The 23659-nt window shown below is 35.3% G+C and overlaps 1 protein-coding gene across 1 annotated transcript in view; it reads right to left on the bottom strand.

Moving 5' to 3' along the window:
• Dlg5 (MAGUK family member discs large 5) overlaps positions 1-23659 on the bottom strand; it is a 440912-nt gene that overhangs the window by 141200 nt on the left and 276053 nt on the right. The window contains exons 20-21 of the mRNA XM_090409542.1: positions 14961-15123; positions 8087-8189 (exon numbers count right to left, since the gene is read on the bottom strand). Of these exons, the coding sequence (XP_090265668.1) occupies positions 8087-8189; positions 14961-15123 (266 nt within the window). The remainder of the gene's footprint in view (positions 1-8086; positions 8190-14960; positions 15124-23659) is intronic.

Here is a 23659-nt window from a genome sequence, read left to right on the forward strand (position 1 = left end):
ACATCAATGAGTTGTGGCCAGATAGAAGGTTTGAGAAATGCAGTTTCAAGAGCATGGTCTTTCAAACTGGTCCATACAGAAATTGATTAACAGAGGATAGAGCACATAGCTGTATTTTCAATCTGTTTATAGACCATATCTTCTAAGTGAAGTAACTGGTAGAAATGGTAAAATTGAAGAGATCAAAGATGTTGGGAGGAGGAAAGGAAGACATTTTTATCATCTTTACTTTATTTATTTAAAAATGTCTTTCCTTCACCTGACATTAGTGGGGAGAAGGGCAATCACTTCTCCCAACTTCAATCATATCTTTCCAATGGCACTCTTTATTTCTCAGTTTACAGCAAACGTACCCACACAGGTATATACATTCAAACTTTTAGATCATCTCCCTTCCAACAATATGGTTCTCTCCAGAACAGAGGCAAATTTATTAGTTTTAATTATCCATCAAAAGAACAGAAAGTATAAGGTTTCTTCTGTTCACATGATTTGAACAGCAAGTTCAGTCAATAATAATGTTAGTACAACAGTTATTCTGTGTTTTTGTAACACCATACTAGTAAGAGGAGTTTCTCAGATAACTCTTTGGTAATAAGCTGGCAAATCATCAGAACAAATTTAAGTGACAATTTCTGACTAGAATCTAACTGAGAAGAAAACAAAGCTTCAGACATGAAGAAATTCTGCACTACAATAAAAAGTCTTATTTATGACATTGCTATATCTGTATATTCAAAATCTTACAAAATAATAATAAAAACATTTTCACACTCCCTCCACTTGTACTTCTGATTGATTGACTGATTGAATAGTGATGCAAGAACAGCAAAGGTCATACTGTGCCAGGACACATGTTACAGCAGTACACACAGTGTTGATAGGTAAATAAATCAATAAATAGTTAGAGATAAATTAGTGAAACAAATTTTTAAAAAAATATTGCATTTGTTTAAATGTAGATACTGCATTGTAGATACCAAACAAAGTTTAGTATCTACACATAAACAAATCCATAATCAAATGTCTTTTGAATAAATTAATGTTCTGTAAAAATCTAAAAACTTTATATAATCTGTCTGAATCAGATAAGTAAAAATGTCCTTGCACTCTCATGTGAAGTACTTGCACTCCACCAGAATATGACTAATGGTAAGATGGGTGTTGCTTTTCTCTCACATAGGTGAGTAATCAGCCGTCTGTAAATAAGAATGTATGAGGTGACTGTGACTTATGGGAAGCTTAGTAAAGAACACCTTCCTCTCTTCTGTTCCTTTGTTGACTAGACTGCAATGCTTAATTTCAGGCTTAACCTCAAGCAATTTGTTCGTCAGTGCTTCCTGCCAGAAATGTTGCCACTGGGCAAATTAACTTCGATTTTATAAACTGGGTGTGGTCAGTATAAGGGACCGTCAAACAGCATGTCGAAAAAGAATGAGCTGATCTAGCGGCTACATCTGCAATATCATTTCCCTTAATTCCGATATGGCGAGGAATCCAACACAACTGATCATCAAAATCAAGTCTTCATTTTGTATACAAGAGGTGTGGCACCTCACCAAGCACTAGTGTGAATTATATAATGAGGAAGAGATAGCATGTAAAGACCTCAAAGAGTCTGTATAAATTATGCAATTATGGTAGGAGTTTTCTTTGATATGCACAAGTGCAAGCTAAATGGCATGCAACTCTGCTCTATAATTACTGAAAGCGATTAAGATATGGTTGGAGATTGTAATGTCAGGAAACACAGTAGCATAGCCAACAGAGATCTCTGATCTTGAACAATCAGTATAGATGGACAGGAAAACAGAGTGTGATGCTGTGTGCATTGAACAATTGAAAGTAGACAGACGAGGGTGTCTGAGACTTCTGCAGTTGACAAAGTGAGAGGTTGCAGGATAGGGTGCATGCCTACGATGGAGGAATGCTGTTTTGTTTGGTGCAGGTAATATTATCAACACTCATGCCAATAGCTTCTATAGCCTTTTTAAAGTGCATGCCAAAAGGACAGATGACAGTCTCATGTGTGTGTGATATAGGATCTCCCAATGTAGAGAAAACAGACTAGTCCATGTAGGATGATCTGGAAGGAACTTCGTTTTTAGGGCATAATTAGGTGAAATGTTTTCGTCTAAGTAACAGAGAGGGGATTCATTTGATTCAACATAAAGACTTTGAATGGGTGATGTGTAAAAAGCACCGGTAGCTAATCAGATACCCTGATGATAGATCAGGTCCACCCAATGGAGCATTTATCCCAGTTTTACATGCTCTTCCATGTAAAATGGGATCCATAATAACGCTTTGAACGTACAAGTGTACAATAAATGCAGAGCAGGAAACATGAGCAGCACCCATTCTGTAGAGGAAGAGTGCAGAAAATATTCAATGCTTTTCTGCACTTATCCTGAAAATGACGAATGCATGTAAAGAAAGTTAGCTTTCTATCAAAGATGAGTCCCAAAAACTTGGCATCTGAAATGAGAGGGATAATAGTTTCTCCCAAATCAGGATTGTAGTGGAGAGTGCATTTCTGGCAAAAGTGTACACAGACAGTTTTTTTTCTGCAGATAATCAGAACCCATGAAAAGACACAATCAATAGCTTGTTGAAGGTGTCTTTCAATGACCCTCATGCCATGGAAGTGAAGGGAAATTGTGAGTATCAGCTTAAAAGTAATTGCTTACTGTGGGAGGAAGCTGTTCAGTGACTGAGTTTACTTTACTAGCAAAAGAGGATCACACTTAAGACAGAGGCTTGAGCAACCCTCCCCCCCCTCTCTTGAAGATATGGTCAAGATAATGTGCTTCCCACTCAGACGTGGAAGACACTGCTGGATAGAAAGTTCTTAATAAAAACATGAAGATACCACCTCAGACCAAGATTAAACAGGCCTTTTAATATGCAACATCTCCAGGCTATAGGCTTTTTCCTTGTCAAACAACATTGAAACCGCATGTTCTCATTTCAGGAAAGCATCTCTTATGTTTCTAAATGGACTAAATGGACCAAAGTTGATTTTGGACCATTGGGATTGAAAGTAGACAGACGAGAGTGTTTGAGACTTGCAGTTGACAAAGTTAGAGGTTGCAGGATACGGTGCTTTGGTATCTACGAAAGCCAGATCATGTGTTGGAAAGAAGGTTGTTGCTTTCTAAGTGCCAAAGAAGCCTTGCATTTACCACTCTTTTCAAGACCTTAATAAAGACAGCTAGTCAAAGAATGGGACAATAATTGTTGGACTAGATCCTTGCCTGACTTTGGAAGAGCAATGACAAATGACCTATGCCAAGAGTCCGGAAACTCTTCTTCTGTAAGTCTTCTGTTGTGTAGTCTTCGAAGGAAGAGAAAAAGATCCATAGAAGATGATGGGAGGTGTTTTATCACTTCAAAATGGATGTCATCTAGGCCAACTGCATTATGGGAAGAGAGGGAAGTGCTCTTTTTAGCTCCTCCTCCTTAACAAATGGTAAATTGTATAGCTCAATCCTCTTGGTACAAAAGCATAGTCACTGTTTCTCTTGTTGTTCTTTCATAATTAAAAAAAAACAGGAGGATAGGAAATTGTCGTTGAGATCCTGGCAAAGTTTTCTCCCAAAGTGTCTACAATAGCTATGGGATCAGCAACAATACAACCATTATGATCCAAGTTAGACAAACAGTGTGTTCTGTATCTACCATTGATCTTCTGGATTTTCCCCAAGACAGTTTTTGCACTGGTTGTTTGATTAATCATTGACATAAATTTAAACAAGGATTGGTTTTGACTTGGACATCTCACATAGCGTGACTTGGCTTGAGCACGTTTCAATGCTATTAAGTGTGTCATGGCAGAATATCTAAGAAATGTATACCATCTTGATCTTTATTAGACTGCTTGGCAATCTCAGTTCCCCCAAGGCTTTGGATGGCATGGAAATCAGGATGATGTTTTTGGAACTGCTGCAGTGGCTGCATGGACAATACAATCTGTGATATATTTCACTGCTTCATTAATAGGTGTTTGGCTGACTGCTCCAGTATTAAATTTTGCAAGATGGAAAAATGTATTCTGTGGGCATTTGTGTAGGAGGACAGGGTTACTGTGAAGACATAGTGCTGATAAGAGGAAAATGATCACTTCCATATGTATGTTCATCAACATCTGAGCAATAGGTAGGGGAGCAGATTGTAAGATTGACTGCTGAATAAGAGCAGGCAGGCATGTGGAAGAAGGTATTTGCTCCGTTATTAATAAGGGAACGGTCCCAGTTGTTGAGCATTTGCTCAATAATAAGACCTCATCTATTTGTGTTGGTGCTATCCCACAAAATGTTATGACTATTAAAGTCATCCATTAGGAGTTTGTGCTGGGGCAATTGAATCATGCAATTATCAAGTTCGATATCATTTAAATCACTGCATGCTCAATATATTAACCTAGTGGTAAATATATTGAGCATACAGTGATTATAAATCCCATAGATAGGTGAATCGCTACTGCTTTCAGAGTAGTATGATGGAATGGAGTATGACTGTCCACAAAAATAGCTACTCCATGTGCAAGACCATCTCCAGTTCTGACTTGCATACACAAATGATATTCCTAATGGTAGGATCCACACTAGGTTTTAAATGCTTTTTGTTATTGTCCTGCAGACAGTAACAAAAAAAAAAAAGGTTTGTTTCTGCAGCTGGTACTTGATATAATCGATATTCTGGTGAAACTCATGACAGTTCCATTGTAAAAATGTTCCTACTGTTGAGAACTAATGCTTGTTGGGTTTATATTTCTCATTACATTTTGGGAAGTATGGACAATCATCTCTCCTCTGGAAAAGTTTCCAATGCATCATCAGATGTATCAGGATCATTGGGCAAGTTCAAGTTGCTTTCAGTGGATACTTATGTATTCATTTTTTCTGTGGAAGGGTCTGATGGTTTGCTTTAAATGATAACCTTCCATAATTTTTTTCACAAGTGAATTCTCATTGAATGGAACCATTTTGGAGTGGAACTGTATATCATGAGACTGATATACTCAACAGAGAAACAGTCACGATCATAAAAGTGCAGATATGGTGAAATTATCATCCATCTGTTCATTAGACATCAACAGATGTCATGTGGTCACTCAGATGAGAAATCTTCCTTCCATCCTTTCAATGTGTACAAAGTATATAAACTTTCTTCTGTCAATATCCTTAAAGTTCTACTGATCCTCTCTAGCACCCATCCATTTGTTCACCTTTCAGTATATGATATCCTCCACAGCCTTCTGTAACACCACACCTCAACAGCAGCTATCCTTTTCCTATCAAACTTCTTTAGGTTCCAAGTCTCACATCCATAGTCACCATTGGAAAAAAAGCTGCATCCAAATTATTAAATGGTGGAATCTGATAATTTGACATTTTCTTAACTTACCTTCTTAGCATAAGATGATCCCAGAGGAGTTGTGCTGGTGGCTAACTTTTTTTTTTTTTTGCATCCTGATATATGTTTCGTTCTCTTTTTTATTATTTTTTATATTTCTTTCTCATCTTTCACTTCTGATATGCACGGAAGTACACTGGATGATCTCTCTGACAGTTTACACATTTAGTTTTCTTGGAAGAGCAAGATTGGTTATCAGCTCTTTACTACCACATTGAGTACAGGTGGCAGTGTATCTTAGTGGATTAGGGATGTACAGTCTAACAGGACAACTGAGATGCCCTACTTTAACAGATGTTGGAGGCTTATGAGTATCAAAGGCAAGGGTGATGTTTGGGACTTTGTTAGGGTACCTGAAACATTGTAGGATGAAGTGTTCATGCTCAAGTGGATGGGGAGTTCTAGTGTTCAACACTAGAACTCCCCATCCACCCACCATGGAGAGACACATGAATGCTCACTCACCAGCAAGCAATGACTGAACTCAGTCATTGCTTGCTGGTGAATATAATAATAAGATAATGATAAGTTAGCCCAGATGCTATACAAGTACCACAACAAACTGCTGGACTACTGCAGCACTCTTGATCCTTGTAGGCAAGCCCACTAGCCAATTGGTCCTGTTTGGGCCACCCAGGACTGCCCATCTTGTCATAGCAGAGACCAAAGTAGTGTGGGACTACCAGGATCCCACTTTCTGGATGTCCACCGGTCACACAGCACAGCTCAGGAAAAGTAGAGCGAAGAGTACGGGAAGAAAAGTAAAGAAAAAGAGGAATGAGGGCCAGTACCATCACTGGAAAATCCCCTCCACCATAATCAGGTGCCTCACATGGAGGGGATGTACTTCTGAAAATGGGATACAAAAATCACATCACATAGAGCTGACATGATGCAAAGAGCTATGAAGGCAATGGATGATCAATGGATGTGATATTCAATATGCTGGCCTTTGTGAAAGACCAATAGCTGATACCACAATAGAGTATTGCAACTGATCTGTCGAGGTTTCACACATGACGTGCAATTTTGTCTTTCAAATCTGCAGGGTGAAGAACTTTGTTCCAACACACCATGCTTCTGAGGTAAGCTCAAAGCCAAAAGTCGCAGGAATTAAAGTAGCCATTTCATAGAAAATCAGTGATTGATTACGCTATCCTCTGTGAAATGTTGATGCAACAATTGTTGACCTTCACATCTTATGTGAGGAGGTGCTCAAAGATGATGTGAGCAAAATTAACATTCTTGAATAACTTTGTTTATCATTGACTCGGAATCATTTCAGAGGTTAAAGTACTCCCCGAGTTTGAGAGTATTTTGTCTACTGTTCTCATGACAGATTGCTCTGAATAGACTCAAGTTGTTGCAAGTAAAAGAAAGAAATGATGTAAATGAATAACTAACGAATAAGGATGCACTACAAGTAGCAGGTGCAAAAGACTCTCTTCAACTAAAAAGTGCCCATTTTGCTAAAAGCTGGTGTATGCAACAAACAGCTCAATACAACCTCTACACTGGATGATGAAATTCAGGATGTGAGGAGGTAATACAACTACACAAGCCGAATAAGAATTTGGCAATAAGGACATGATGGGATATCCAGATGATAAAAGAGTGTTCAAGCTGAACTGGGTAATTCCTTTGAACAGACTATATAATTTGAGTCTCAGAACAGGGAAGATTCCACAGAAGTAAAAAGAATGTATGATAACCCAAAGAACATATGGTAAAATGTATGGCTGACATGGGTATGGTAAGCCTAGTGCACAAGAGTAATGCAATGTGTCTAATTGTTGACCTATCAGTATATTTGGAGTGGTGGATAAGATTTTGGGATAGCTGTAATGAGTATTCATATAGAAATGGGTGGCAGAGAATCTATACTTTATAATGAACAGCATTAGTTTACTTAATTGTGGGACATGTTTGAGTAACTTGCTCAGATTTTATAATAAGCTTCTGAGAGAATACAACTTTTATGTTGATGTAGTAATTGCAATAAAGGATGACACATAAGATTATAAATTACTGTATTAGCTTGGATAAGAGGATGACTGACTGACGGACATCAAAAAGTGGTGAATGGAGGATGTGAGTGTGCAAGATTTAAAGTATCCTATAGTTACAAGGCCTTGATATAAATCACCTGGATGATTGTGTGAATTAGTGAAATGGGTGCAAGTGTTAAAAATGTTAATGTTAAAACGTGTTAAAGATGATATTGAACAGCGGAATGCAGATTATGAGGAACAGATTGAGAATTTGTGGACTGCACACACTAGCAAAGAGGGACAAAGTCTGAAAGACCCATACAGGATGTCAGTGAATGGAATGTTTCATTTTATGAAAGGTGAGGAGAAGATGAGAGGGCATACTATGGAAGAAAAATCAAGAAAGCGATGAGAGCTAGATTTTTCTTTCATGGTAATGTAAGATTGGAATGGGTCACCTCTGGAGATAGTAAGTGAAGATAGTGTGAATGAATTCAAGAAAAGGTATCACTGCTGGTGTAGGTGATATGTGGCCAACCTTGATTCCTGACTTCAGGGAAGTCTCTGCTAATAATCTTTTTTTTTTTTTTAAGATGATTTCACATTCTCTCAATATGAAGATGAAAATACTGAATATGACAACAAAACTGAAATTTCTAAAAATACACAATACTCACTCTCAGGATTATATTGAACTAGCATTGTTATGCTGTCTCCACACTGCCTTAAAACATTAGCAGCTAAACCATATGTAGCACTTCGCATGTTAATCCCACACACCTGGAAATTACAAAAAAAATATAAAGCTTATTACTGAATTTAAAATATATCTGCTAATTGATGTCAAACACTTGGATAGAGATGCCAAGTAATATATATATTTTAAGTGAACGTGTTATACTACCTACACCTAACTGTTATTTAATATACTGTAAAAAGAGAGAGAGAGAAAACTACCTCTCATCAGAATATTATTTACAAGATGCAAGATCAAGGTGGAAATATTTATATATATTAGCAAAATTAAAAATGCCAATGTATATGACAAAATAATGAAAAAACAGCTTTAAGTAATACCCTTACTACAAGCTTAATCGCATATGTGCAGCATCTTTTTATCAATGAAAGAGATGTATCTGTTGATAGAAAAAAGATAACAAGAGAAACATAGCTAGTTACTTAACAAGTAACTGCAGTAGTGCCCTCTAAAAAGCAGCTGTTTTTGTTGGTGAATGATTAGCAAAATATTTTGGTACAGAAATAAATGTGAGATAATTTTTAAGTTCTTAAAGTATGAATTATTTACACTAAATTGTAACAAATACATATAAGGACTGAAAACAATAAGTGAACATTTATATTTTGAAAAAGCAGCAAACTGCATTTCATATTCTCAAAATAGTTTACCAAGCTTACTGAGTTCAGCTAATTCCCCCCCTCTCCCCATATGACAGTCTGACATTAAGTTCATTTGATTTATTTCAAAGAACCTTTTCATAGTCATGCAATATGAAAGATTATAATTGAACCAATACAATCAATACGCAAAAAGTTGAAGAGATGAGAGAAAAATCTTAACACTACGCCCTCTAAAGAACTGCATATACAGAGTCTGTCAAAAAAATGTATACACTTTAATGATGTCATCTATGGACTTTTTTCAAAGCTGGATCAAATTACGGTAGCAATGTGTAGTATGATGTTCTCTCAAAAGATGTCATCACTCACATGAATACTAGCATCAACACTTGATCAGTAGGACAGTAAAAATGGCCAAGCCATGATTGTCGTTCAAGGATCGCAAGACCATTTTAAAGTGGTATTTCATATTTGAAAATGTTGTTGAAATTCAACAACAATGGAGACGTGAATTTACAACACAACTTCCAGCATGCCTGACAACTGCACGTTTTCGTGATAAGTTTGACACCCATGGTACTGTGTGTGATGTGCACAAGGAAAGATCTGGGAGGCCTCACACAGCAACGTCCTGCTTCCTCGGCTATGGTGTTGAAACAATTTACACGCTCACCACAGAAGTCTACCGCACAATGTGCACATGAGAAAGGAGTAAGCAGTGAAAGCATATGGCACATTACATTCTTAAAGCAGTTAAATGTAAAGTTTACATTCCCAAGATTATTACATGCAATGAATGAATCCCTATTGACGAATGCAGTATTGTGAGTGGTTTCAACACCATGTGTTGAAACCACTCACAATTGGGGTGATTAGCCCTGCTCACACATTCTTGAATGCAAACAACTTCCTAATGTCTTCATTTTTAATGTGATCATAATTGATGCCATATGTTCAGACCCCTAATTTTTCTAAGAACTCTCATATCTGTGGTCTTTAACTAAGTATCTTAACTAATATCTATAATCTTTAACTAAGTGCTTTATTTCTAACCCAACTCTCAGATTCATAACTTAAAACTGGTTTGAACAATGTCTTATATACTGCCTAGTTTAGTGTTTTGGTTAATTTCTCTCTTATTTCATATACATTTATTCAAGTGCTCCTTACCATACCAACTTTACTTAATTTGTTGTCTATTTCCATATTTAACTTGCCATCTTCACTGAAAACTGTGCTTAAATATGAGAAATAATTTACTTGTTCTATGGGCTTTCTATTCAGAATGCAGCCCAAGTTTTCTATGTTTCTGCCTATTTCATTGTTTCTGATTCTTATTATACCTGATTTTCATGCCAAATTTGTTATTCGATTTAGTTAGAGAATCCTGGAGAGGTGCAATAGATGTGTTTAGGACATCATCTGCATAAAGCAAAGAGCTAAGTTTGACAATATCCAATTCTAATATCAGGCCTAATGCCACTTTCTTTCATAATGTGATCCAAACAGATCAGTGGTTCTTAACCTGGGTGGTAGCCCCCCCCCCCGGATGCTGTGAGTGCTGGGGGGAAGCATTAGGAGGGATGATGGGGGAGGTAAGCGTTATAATATTACTAATACAGAGTCTGTCAAACAAAAATTTATATACACTTTAACAGATGTCATCTATGGACTTTTTTCAAAGTTGGATCGAATTACAGTAGCAATGTGTAGTATGATGTTCTCTCAAAGGATGTCATTACTCACATGAATACTACCATCAACACTTGACCAGTAGGACAGTGCAACAAAATGGTCGAGGCATCATTCAAGGAACACAAGACCATTTTAAAGTGGTATTTCAAATTGAGAATGTTGTTGAAATTCAACGACAATGGAGGCACGAGTTTGCAACACAACCTGCAATGCACCTGACACTTGTATGTATTCGTGATAAGTTTGAGACCGATGGTACAGAGACCCATCTTCCAACAAGATGCTGCATCACCACACTACCACTGAGATGTGAGAGCTTACCTCAATGAGAGTTTGCAGGGACAATGGATAGGACAAAGAGGTGCAGTTGACTTCCCTCCATGTTCTCCTGATTTAACACTTGGACTTCTACCTATGAGGGACTCTAAAGGATGTAGTGTATCGTAGAACACCAGCTACACTGGTGGCCCTTCGGAAAGAACTGAAACAGCATGTGCAGCAATCCCACTGGACACTTTGACCAACGTTGCCCAAACAGTAGTTCGCCATAATAATAAGTGTCTGGACGCTAATGGTAACCACTTTGAGTACCTTGTGTAATTGTAAAAGTTCAAAGGTAACTTGTATTCATCCCTTGATGTCTGTATGAATTTAGTATTACAATTTTACACAGGTTTTTCTTTTGCTGAAGTGTGTATACGTTTTTTGACGGACTCTGTATATACACCAGCAAGTATATAAGTGGGCTGTTCCAATGAACAACAGATGGAATGGAAAAAGAAAGAAGGAAAAATTACTTCTGTTCCTTCTTCTTACACATTATGGTTTGCTTCAACATTGTAAATTATCGTTTGAGTTGTATTTGCAATTTTTTGCTATGAGACCTTTGCATTTCAAATTCCTATCTACCATTACAGCCTCATCAGTTTCTTGTTGCATAATCCTGTTCATATGCTGTTGGAAATACCATCACACCAAAGTGAACAACCTTAGACTTATTAACATTAAACTGAGAGTCATTTACATCTGTCCAAATTTCCATCTTCAAATCATTCTGTAAGTGCTCAATATCAGTAGCATCCCTGATTGCCCTGCCTATCTTTGCATCATTGGCATCTCTTAATAATAATCATAATATAATGCATTTTTATCTCCAATCTGATTCTCTAGAATGGTGTCACGTTAGGAAAAAAAGAAAAACTGAAGTTATAATAATCAGTTTGTTTAGATTTGTTTACATAATATGTACACAAAAGACAGACATCCCATTGATGGCAAATCACAAAAGTAGGCAGTTTTTAAATTTTCAACTTTGGTTATATGACTTACTCAGTTCAGGTCATCCCAAAAGTAATGTTATTTTTAGCATTAGGTTTTGATCACTTGATAATTTGATCAAGTGATTTACATATTATATATACTTGATTAAGTATATAATATGTAATCAAGTATATACACATACTAAAATAATAACATGACAATAAGCCATTACAACTAAAAAATACTGTCAACCTTCAAAACTGAAAGTGTAAAGTCCAGTACACTTAGAATGTTTTTCTGATTAACTAAGAAAAAGAGCAGGATTGTAGGAGTCAATTTTCATTCTTTGTGCTATTTTTTCCATTTTTTTAAATTTATTTTAATTTAGTTTTATTCAAAAATGAATAGGCCATTATATTGACATAATTTACTCTTTATAAAAAAAGAAAAAAAAATCTATGAAATGGACTCCAAATTCCATTAAGAAGTTCTGAAAATTTGGTGCTGGTTTCATAACTGTTTAAGAGCAACCAAAAAGCTAAATAATAGCTTCTTATAGAAATAGTTTTCTATAAGAAATGCAATCAATACATTTGATTACATATCAAACAATTCAAATGAAAAATCAACCTAGATTGAGAATAAGTGCTTGCCTTACATCAAAAGATAACTGCTAATGATCAAGAATGTATTGAACATTGGATCCAATCTTTTTTGTTTCTTTCTTTGCATGCAAATATTTAAAAAGTCTGGTCACATTCTCAGTAACTACTTTTATGGTGAATCAATTTTATTAAAAATTCTTTCTCTGTTTTATTTGCATAGTTAACTATGGGATGAAAACTGAGAAAATTTCAGCTACCCAAGCCAGCATTCTATCTATTTTTCTCTTTTATATATATGCTAGGGGGTGGGGGGCTCTGCCCCTCTGGTGAATCAAAATTTGTTAGGAAAACAAGTACATCCAGAATGATATGGGTCAACAATATCAAACAAAACCCTAACAGAACTGGCATAGGAAGTTATTCATCTGGTTAGACCTCAGTAATTATTAGTTGGTTGAAGAACTTTTATGCATTCATAGTCAGCAGTGTTAAACTGTGAATGAAATTGTTTTGTATATTTTTATTCTTCATTCACATTTAACATAATCTACCATATACTAAGCAAGACTTGTTTAAATATTATTTGTTAGTCCCTTGCTTAAGATTTATTATTCATGTATCATCCTTGAATTTTATCAGCTATTATTTAATTATATAATTTTAATGTATATTATACTATTGAAAGGACTCTGTAGTAAATAACATTTATCTTATTACTTTATTCCTTCAATAATATTATGAGGAATTCTATGTATGTAACTTTTATGTGCCTTATATAAACTGTAACATATATTTTATTATTATTATTTGTAAATGAAATGGAAGAGAAATTAAGTAACTATAATATTTTTATTATTACTTTTCATTACTCAGTGTACAAGTATGACCTTATGTAATGCTAATGCTTATGTTTACGTTCTTTTTTGATCGTTGCCATGGAGATAGAAATAAAAGAGAACGTGCGAGCGTAGGGCGTGAGCTTCAATAATCGGGAGAAGAGAAATTAATAAGTTGGACGGAGTGAACAAGTTTTAGGCGAGAAGAAGGAAGGCATATAAGGAGAGGAAAAAGTAAACAAAAACACTGAAGGGCAGGAAATTCAAGGGAGTAGCATTCAGAAGTGTACGGAGACGAGGAGAAAACTTATAGATAGCTGAGAGTAAAGTCAGCGGTGGCAGTAATAGGAATTTAGTGCCGTAATGAGATAACTAAAAGACCAGAAGATAAATAGAAGATTCAGAATAAATTCACTAAGTTTTAGAATTACTACATATCCCTATATCGCTTTAAAGAAGGGGATTGTACAAAGCTCAATTTGTTATACAGTAGTAAACATGGAATAATTATTCTCTCTTATAGTAAGCCCGTCAAGAATTGTGTAGTGTGATAAATAATGATTCAGTTATCTCCTTGAAGAATTCTTTTGAATAGTGTTCCATCGAAGTAACAAGTGAATATAGTTTGAAATGTGCTCACATTAAATCTGATGTGCAAGGATTAATCTCGGTAAGAACAGTCCTATTTTATTTTAATTCAGTGTGAAGGTTTAAGTGATAGTTCCGTCTCGAATATCCTAACATTTACTGTGGCATTTCACTGAATTTAGCCCGAAGTTAGAAGTTGAAAATGATTCCCCTTGAAGCAATAACTGCCGTGATTAATAATGTTATAAGTGCTTGCTAAGTGTTAAATATAGAGTGTAACAGAGTGTTACCAGCAAATTTATTTAGCAAAAAATTCTGTAGTATTGATCAGCATGAACAATCTTTGTTATTGAGAGAACTGTGAATTTTGTATCTGAATATTTGTAGTCTAATTTAGTATGAATGTTTTGACCTGAAGAACTAAGTTAATTGTTATCTTTTTTCAGAGTTAAATTTATGTATTTGTCATATAACCTTGTATTAAATGTTTTGTTTTGTTCATTTCAATATTGTGTGTGCCTGATTCTTTTTCATTGCACCGTTCATAAAAAGTTCGAACCTTGCGGGAGCCCTAAGTGAAAAATATTAAATTCAGCCTGTATGAATAAGGAGACTGCTAAGTTAATTGAAAACTGATTCTACTATTTCACATAGACTAATCTAAATATAGGGTGGCGCAGTATAAATATATAAATTTCCCTACATTTTGATTAGTAATCAACCAGCAATTAATTGACTTTATTAAGAACAACATTACAACAAGATGGCAAACCATAGAGCCAAGAAGGACGTACCAACAGCAGTGTATATTAGAATTGATATCTATGATTCCCACTTTTTCATGATGATCCTGTAAATACAAATGCAGCAACCATTTTCACAGTCCATCTTAAAATTCACAAAACCAGACTATTTTCTCTTCATTCATCTCTTTTACCACCAGTCTTCAGAAAACATCATACTATATATTGATTAGCAATAAACTGCAATATGCAGCTATTCGAATCCAGTGAAAAAAACAAGTTCATGAAATGGAGTGAAACACAGGTCAAAGAAACAACAGGAAAAATAAATAAAATAAGAACATGAACATAGATTAAAAACACAGTAGAATGAATGAATTATATATATTATCATTTATGAAACATTATTACTCAAAGAAAGAATAACAAAAATAAATAAACAAAGTACATTAGATTAACACTAACCTCTAGTAAATGATCTCCAATCTGCAGGCCTGCTTGTGCTGCTAAACTATTTTCACTTACTGAAGAGACAAATATACCACCACCAGCTCCACAACTGATCTGTATACCAAGAGGTTCAGAGCTTTTCTCAATGCAGATACTTCGTAAATCTCCTGGTTTTGGCCTTAAACAGTGAAAAATAATGGGGGAGGGGAGTTAAAAATCTGAGCACTTTATTAAGTTATTAAAAATATTCTACAATTACCCAATTATTTCCATTATTCTAATATCATATATAACTGTACAAGAGTAGTTAACAAGAAGCAGTTATTTCTGATCATGCAAAATGGTTGTGGGCATTTCTTTGTATTTTGTATTTTTAATCAATCATCTATTACCTGTTCAGTACAGCTGCTGGCATTCAAAAATTCATTTCGACTTAGACTGAATTGAAATGATCAAAACTTCATCAAAAGGGCACCTGCATAGTGATCGACCAGGGCAGAAAAATTAACCTCTGAAGTTGCTAGCTCAGGACTTTTTGTGCACGTTATTATCAATAGTCCTTCACAGAGTAAAAAGATTCACCATGAAAGGTCAACATACCACACACACACAGTTCATAAGTTATGCTTTAACGTCATTTACACACCATACCTTCTGGTAATGCATTCCACTATCGACTCTCCAGCAAGAAATTCTCCCTTATCAACTAATTTCTCAATCATATCCCTCCTCCTATCCACAAATATTTCCTCAACCTGGAATGTTGGGTATGAAGACAGAGACTGAAATCTAAATCAAACATCTCTAGACTCTTTACAACTTATCCTCATCACTTTGAAAACCTGGTGATCATATGTGTACAGAATAATCCATGTGATATGATCCTTATACAAAAGAACCACAACCTCGTTAATTCTACTCATCGACATCCTCCACATCCACTGGGGGGGGGGGGGGGGTTGCAATGCAACGGTATATTATGCTAGCACTTTCATGAACAGGGAAGCATTACATTGATGCACAACTGATAGTGCTGAACATTTAGAAATATTCAGTATTTTTTTTTTTACACTTTTATCTATTATTTAAATAACTTAGCTATTTAAATAACAGCTAAGATTTTATTTAATATTTTATATCTATTTTAAGAATATTAAATTACTTACATGTTTATATATCTACTACCTTCATGCCAGGCTGTCTCTCACGTCACATGTAGGACTGTATATTTGGTGCTACAATAAAACTTTCTCTTTGTTTGATTTATGATTATGCATAATGGTGTCTGTTGCAGAAGGATGTTTTTACTATATAGGGTTATTTTCATTCCAGTTGTTTCTAATTACACTAAATACTTTAATTACTATATTTTTCACTAAATATAATATACATTGATTGTGTCTATATATGTTTTAGCGCTACAATAAAACTTACTTTGGATTTTTCATTTGTGCAGTAAGGTGTCTGTGGGGAGGGATGTTTTTCAGGGTAATTTTTATTCCAATACTAAGCTACCAATATATATCTCATATATCTGCAATATAAAGCATGCAACAAATTTTCACATCCTTCCAAGATCAAGTACACCACATGGAGATTTCTCATTACTTATTTGTAACATGTTAAATCATTTTGTGAGCTTTATTCAACTTTTGCAGATGTTCTGTTCACCTAAGAAGTGATATACAAGCTGTCTTGAATTGTAGAGTAAAAAAATTAAAACAATCACTAGTTTATTTTCCCTTGCTACAGTTAAGAAATTATAAGCAAGTAAAGAAATGAAAGAAGAATTAACTACAGAGGCTGTGTCAAAGATAGTTTTTGATGTCATCTACATCCAACATCAAGGTATGACTGACATAAATGACTGGCTAAGTTACTGGACTGTAGATCAACAAAATTACTTCTGTATGAAATATCAGTGCCTAAACTGTCAAAATAAGAGTCTTGGAAGTGCATTATGTAAATGAATTGGAATCCTTAGAGTGGAAAAGGCATGAAGATTTCTAAGGAATAGACAAACAATAAGGTTATCCATTTTGGCAACTATCTATAAGAGAGGAAATTTTCGATCATAAGAAAAAAAGCAGAGCATAAATATGTTAAAGAACTGCGTGTAGAAGCTGAGAAAGAGCCCTTGAAAGTGTTTATCTCATGAACATTAATAACAGAAAAATTTTTCATGCCACATATAAGAAAGCCATAGAAAATTGGTCCATCATTTTGAATCAGACTGACAACAAGAATTTAATGAGATTGACACGGGTCATATTATTCATTTAACTAATGCTTGCATGAACATCCTAAACCATGCACTAGTAGTTTAAGATATTCAGATAACGTTATGAAATGAGAAAAAAAAAAAAAGAAGAAGAAAAATAAAGACTAATAAAATCATTATTTCAAACAGTAAAATTTCACTAATGAATCAATCATGTTGTGTAGCAAATCCACTTTAGTCACATACACTCTAAAATTGTATATTGGATAGTGAAATGAGCTCAGCCATAAATATGTTTTTGGACTTGATCAAACTGGAAAGCATTACTGTAAAAGAGATTTAATTCTCACAAATGTCTTCAGTGATACGGTATAATGGAAAACTATTTAAAATCTCACTTAGTCTGACATATCTATCATACATGATGGTGCAGCTGTTATAATGGATTGTAAAAGTGAAGTTATGAAACAAATGAAAGAAAAATTACCTTCATTAATTGTGTCATCATGCTAATCACTGATTAGTTTAATGATCGACTGATGATATTGTGAAATGCAGGTATTGATAGATTTAAAGCATTTATTGACAAACTGTTATGTATAGGACATTGACAAAAAATGTCAGAGTGCACAAACTCAATTGAAACTGACTCTTAAAAGTTGAAAGAACTTGAAGCACATGATGGGTAGCATCGTGTTTTGGGTCTTCTTCAGCTGTCTGGAATTACCATGAAGTATTATTTAATCAAAATTGTATATTGGACAGTGAAATGAGTTCAGCCGTAAATGTGTTTTTGGAGTTGATCGAACTGGAAAGTGTTACTGCAAAAGGGGATATTTAATTCTCGGCTCAATTGTCTTCAGTCATACATTCAGTCACTTTCTTTTTCCTTTCCTTTAGTGTTACACAGTGATAAGCATTCATTTCAGGCAAGTTATGGAGACTAAAAACTGTGTTAGAATTAATTACTTTAATTTCCTGACATTTCGACCTCTACATTAAAATCATCATTTCGAGTACTGTTTGAAATGTAATATAGGAGACAAGCTATATTACATTTCAAACAGTATGCCAAAGAGACAATGATTTGATCAACCATTATTCTGCTGGCCTGACCTCTAGTGGAGAAAAAAAAATACTTCAAAGCTATAGATATTCAAATTCCAAAGCTATTTATAACATCATCAGAGAACAAATTCATATAGATAGTTTTATTAGAACAAAAGTGGTGTCTTTATTTATAATTTAATAAATAGGACTGTAAGTAATCCAGGATCTTAACTCTAATATAACAACTCTCATGTTAAATTAAAACACCATTTTACCCAACTAATCGGATAAAAAAGAAACCAGAAAAATTACTTAAATCAATCACTTCCTAGCCTGAGGATACATTTAAAAAAAACTGCTACCACACTACGCTCATTGCTCGAGAATTTACAGTTTACCCAAGATTCACAAGAAGAACGTACCGCTCCAGCCGATAATCGAGGTATAGATAGCCCCAATTATCATCTAGCCAAAGAAACTAATGTCAACACTCAAGGAGTTGGTAAGTTATTCATCCATCCATCCATCTGTTCACGGGGCTCCAGAGAGGCCGTATGGTCACTCCAATGCTTGGCGATGTGCCACGCCAGGCTTCACCATGTAGTCGTGTTGTATGCCTTCATGGAGGCTTTGACTCTTTGAAAATCAGTCACTCCACACACACACACATACATACACACACACCATCCATCCATCCATCTCATTGATGGTCTACCTTTTCATCTTTTTCCAGGAACTTGACCTTCTATTACTGTTCTGAGAAATCCTCCTTCCATCCTTTCAACATGTCCAAAATATTTTAACTTTCTTCAATATCCTTAAGGAGCGCCTTGAAGTTCTACTGATCTTTTCTAACACCCATTCATTTGTACACCTTTCAGTATAAGATATTCTCAACAGCCATCTGCAATACCACATCTCAAAAGCAGATATCCTTTTCTTATCTGACTTCTTTAGGTTCCAAGTCTCACATCCATAAGTCATTGTTGGAAAAACAACTGCATCCAAAATCGTTAACTTTGTTCCCATGGAGATAGATCCATCCTTCCAGATTTTAGACAAGTCTCTGGCTGTTGTTTTAGCCATTCCTAATATTCTTCTGACATCTTCTGAACAGCAATTCCTCACATTAATAATGAATCCCAGGAACTCAAACTTAATGATTTCCTCACTTTCTCCATTAAGGTACACTTGTTTCTCAAGCGCTTCCATATTTTTATATCCTTTGAAAATCACAATATTTGTCTTGCTAGGATTGAGTTGGTCCTCTGTTATTACTGATCTTGCTAACTTTATCAAGAATTTGTCCTAGTTCTTCCTTGTCATTACAGAGGAGTACAGTATCATCAGCATACCTCAGATTACTGATCAAATCTGCCACCTATCCTAATTCCTGTCTTGAGTTCATCCAAAGCTTCATGCATGATGTCCTCAGCATATACGAAACAGTAGGTTATTCCCCCTCCTATATTAAAAACACACAACACTTTGTAAACCAAATTAAAGACATCACATTGGAAAAAAAGTGATTTATTAGTCAGTTTTTCTGCCCTTTTCACAAATGTTCCAATCAGTGACATAATTCTTCTATTACAGGACAAATCCCCACCCAATATCACAGCAGCCTTTGCACATGCACTATGTCCTTGCTATTCTGTGTGGAAAAACACTTTCTACCTACAATAAGAAGGCACAGCCATGGGCTCATCATTATCCCCCCACCTCCCAATTGCTAAATTTTATGTGGAATCTTTTCTGAGCAATGTGCTCTAGATTCCTTTACTTTTAAATCCCAAGTCTGGCTTAGATACGTTGATGATGTTTTCGCTATCTGGTCCCATGGCCGCCAAACATTAGACACTTTCCACTGTATAAACGCATACAATTCACAACTGAGATTGAAAGTCAGAACATGCTTCCTTTTCTAGATACACTTGTCACACGCTACCTTCTGGCAGTCTTTCCTTCACTGTTTACTGGAAGCCTACACATACTAGCCAATATATACAAACTCATAACACCACCCAACACAAAAATTACGTGTAATTAACACACTTAAAAAACAGGGCTTTGAAATTTTCTCCAGTGAACAAGTTCTTAACGATGAATTAAAAATTATCAGCAATACCTTCCAGAAAAATAGCTACAGCAAAAATACTACACTTAAAAACAAAAGTAAAGTAAAGTAAAGTAGATAACAATAAAACTGTAACCATTCCATACATTAAAGGGATATCAGACAAAATAAACAGAATACTACAGAAATACAACCTTAATGTCACCTTTGAACCTCCTGCAAAACTCCTGCAAAATTAAAGAACTTATTCAACTCATCCAAGGATCCAGTTCCTCTGAGGAATAATATTGAAAATCCTAGAGTATACCATATTCGTTGCACCTGTAATTTGCCCTATATAATTGAAACAGGATGCACAATTCCTATCCGAAAAAAGGAACATAAATGGCACATTAAATATAATAACTATAGTAAATCCCACTTTCTGATCATGTCCTGAATACTCTACATAGAACTGACAGGAAAGGCACATGTTGTCTACATCACACCAAAATATGGTATGAATAAATTTAAGGAGGCTTGTGAAATTCTTATCAACCACCCTAATATTAACAATAATTATGGTCTAAAAATCTCAAGAATATGGAAGGCACATATTCTACTCACATATCTTTTTTTGTCTAAGAGTTAATTATAAATAGGACTAAGTAATTCAGGACCTTAACTCTAATGTTAAATTAAGATACCACGTTTGTTGTGATAAAACTATCTATATGAATGTGTTCTCTGATATTTAAATGGAATATAGTTTTGATGTATTTTTTTCCTCTACTAGAGGTCAATGATCAGTAGAATAACAGTTGATCAATCATTCTCTCTTTGGCAGTGTTTGAAATGTAATATAGCTTGTCTCTGTATATATGCATATATACTCCAGATGATGAGCTTAATATGAAGGTCAAAACATTAGGAAATTAAAATAAAAATTCTAACAAAGCTGTAGTCTCCATAATTTGTCTGAAATGAATACGTTCAGTCAGATTTGCTGAAGATATTCTTATAATATGGAATCGCGCATATATGCTAAGGAATGTTCAGCTGAAATGGCAAGGCCTATACATGTTTGTATAACTTAGAGAAGTCAGGAAAGATACCATAGAAATGGAAAGAATGCATGCCAAGTTGTATAAGGATGTGTAAAACATGTGTCTAACCACCAATCTATTAGTATATCTGTAATAATGCAAGTGATGAGAAAGGTCATCTTTCAGCGATTTGCTCATATTTTATAACAATGTTAAGCTGAGTAGGATAAATGGACTGAATCCACTATGATACTGTTGAATTTCATAGCATACTACATAAAAGGCTGTTGCATAAACTGGAGAATATGGGTGTGGAATATAAACTCTTGATCTGGATAAGTAGATGGCTGATAGGTATCAAAAAGTAGTATACTGCGGGTGTGAATCTGACAGATTTAAGGTGACCAGCGATTCACCCGAGGGATCAGTCCTTGGACCATTCTTGTTTAATCTATATATTAATAACATTAGAAAGGATCTAGTTCGATTGCCTGCTGATTATGCAAAGATAGGCAGAGCAATCAGGGATGCTACTGATATCCAGCCAATAAGTGGGGCAAATGTTCTCACGCTAGGTGATGAAATCACCCATGCTTAAAAAGGATTTTAATCCACAATCTATTGGTTAGAGCAAATACAGTAACCAGTTGTTGGCCAAACAGCTAGTATCATATACACAAAATACAGGGTGTCCCAAAATTCACGTAAGAAGTAATTTTGATAGAAAACACAGGTTTTTAATTAAAAATTGTAATTTCTTATTGATTCATAAAGTATACAGTATAGGGTTATGCATGGAATAGCATATCGGGTAAATGGCCTCCACGGCTTTGCTGGCACATACGCACTCTATTGTCGAAATTTTCCATGACCGTTTTGCATAAATGTGGCTGAATTTCAATGATACAGCGCTCAATTTCCTCCTTCAAGGCGTGGGTGTCGTCCACATCCATATCTTGCAATTTAGGCACAAAAATTGGATTATCATGTCGCGATAGCGAGCACCATTAGCTGTTATTGCCTTACCAGCCGCATTTTCGAAGAAGAATGGACCGATGATGCCTCCAGCCCAAAATCCGCACCAAACAGTGACACATTGTGGATGCATCTGTTTTTCAACAATCACTCGTGGATTTTCTGAACCCCAAATGCAACAATTTTGTCGATTAACGAAGTCATCAAGATGAAAATGAGCCTCGTCACTGAAGATGATTTTGTTCGAAAAATAAGCATCCACTTGTTGTTGTTCCATAATCCACTCAACGAACTCTCTTCGCTGTGTGTGGTCATTTTTAATAACCCTGAACTGTCAGCTGTCACGCTGTCTATTTTTTTTCTCGTTGGCAACACTTTACCACACAAATGGCGCTAAATTTAAATCATGCGTGAATTTTGGGACACCCTGTAGATGAGACAGTCAAGACATACATCAGTTTTGGATAAGAGGTTGGATTTGATCATTTTCTTCCTCCCCCACCTTTTTTTTTTTTTTTTATTTAGCATGTCAGAGGAAGGGGGGAGGGAGTGTAGCCCTCACATATAGTTAATAAGAGGGAAATCCAATAAACAGGGATGATGAAATTCAAATCCAAAGCCTGTTGGTTGGAGAGCAGTGCTAACTACTTGACAAACTATACCAGTAGCCTGGTTTCTCCTTATTCAAAATGTTGCTTGAGATTTGAGCCCTCTCAGATGTTTTATCTGAGAGGGCACAGGATGTATGTGATTGGAATAAATGTGCCTCTGATAGGCAAGGTGCATTATTTACCTAATTATCTTCTTTCATCTTTATATAATGTGAAGCAAGTTCTACAGCATGCAACTCAGCAATTCAGTCTGCATTCAAGTGGAATATTGCCCATTCAGGAAAGATAGCAGCAAAGCCAAACTAAAAACCCTGATTTTGGTATCTGTATAGACAGTTAAAAAATCAGAATGTTCTCTTTTCATTGAAGCCAGAAAACACATTGAGAGAAGATAAACTTAATAGACACAACACCTATCATACCACTACTTAAACTCATTCACTGTCAGGACACTACAAACTACTTCTGGAAATCCATTCCAGAAGTCCAAGCAAAAATTCTGACCCACACACACTAACTTCACTCTTACACAACTTCCAGGAGTGACTTTTATTTCTCCCTCTATTTGTCATGTATTAAAATTTCTTCTGTGTCAATCTTATAGAACTCATTTAATAAGTTACTACTATGTCCACTCTTTTTTGCTATCAATTAAACTTTGCAACAATCCACAAACCTTCAATCTATTCTCACAAGGATCATTCCAGAGACCTGTCATCAGCTTGGTCACTCTTCTCTAGTTCCTCTCCACTAAA

This window comes from Typopeltis vanoorti, chromosome 19, assembly GCF_054136105.1.
Source record: "Typopeltis vanoorti isolate ZY-2024b chromosome 19, IOZ_Tvanoo_1.0, whole genome shotgun sequence".
Classification (NCBI taxonomy): domain Eukaryota; kingdom Metazoa; phylum Arthropoda; class Arachnida; order Uropygi; family Thelyphonidae; genus Typopeltis; species Typopeltis vanoorti.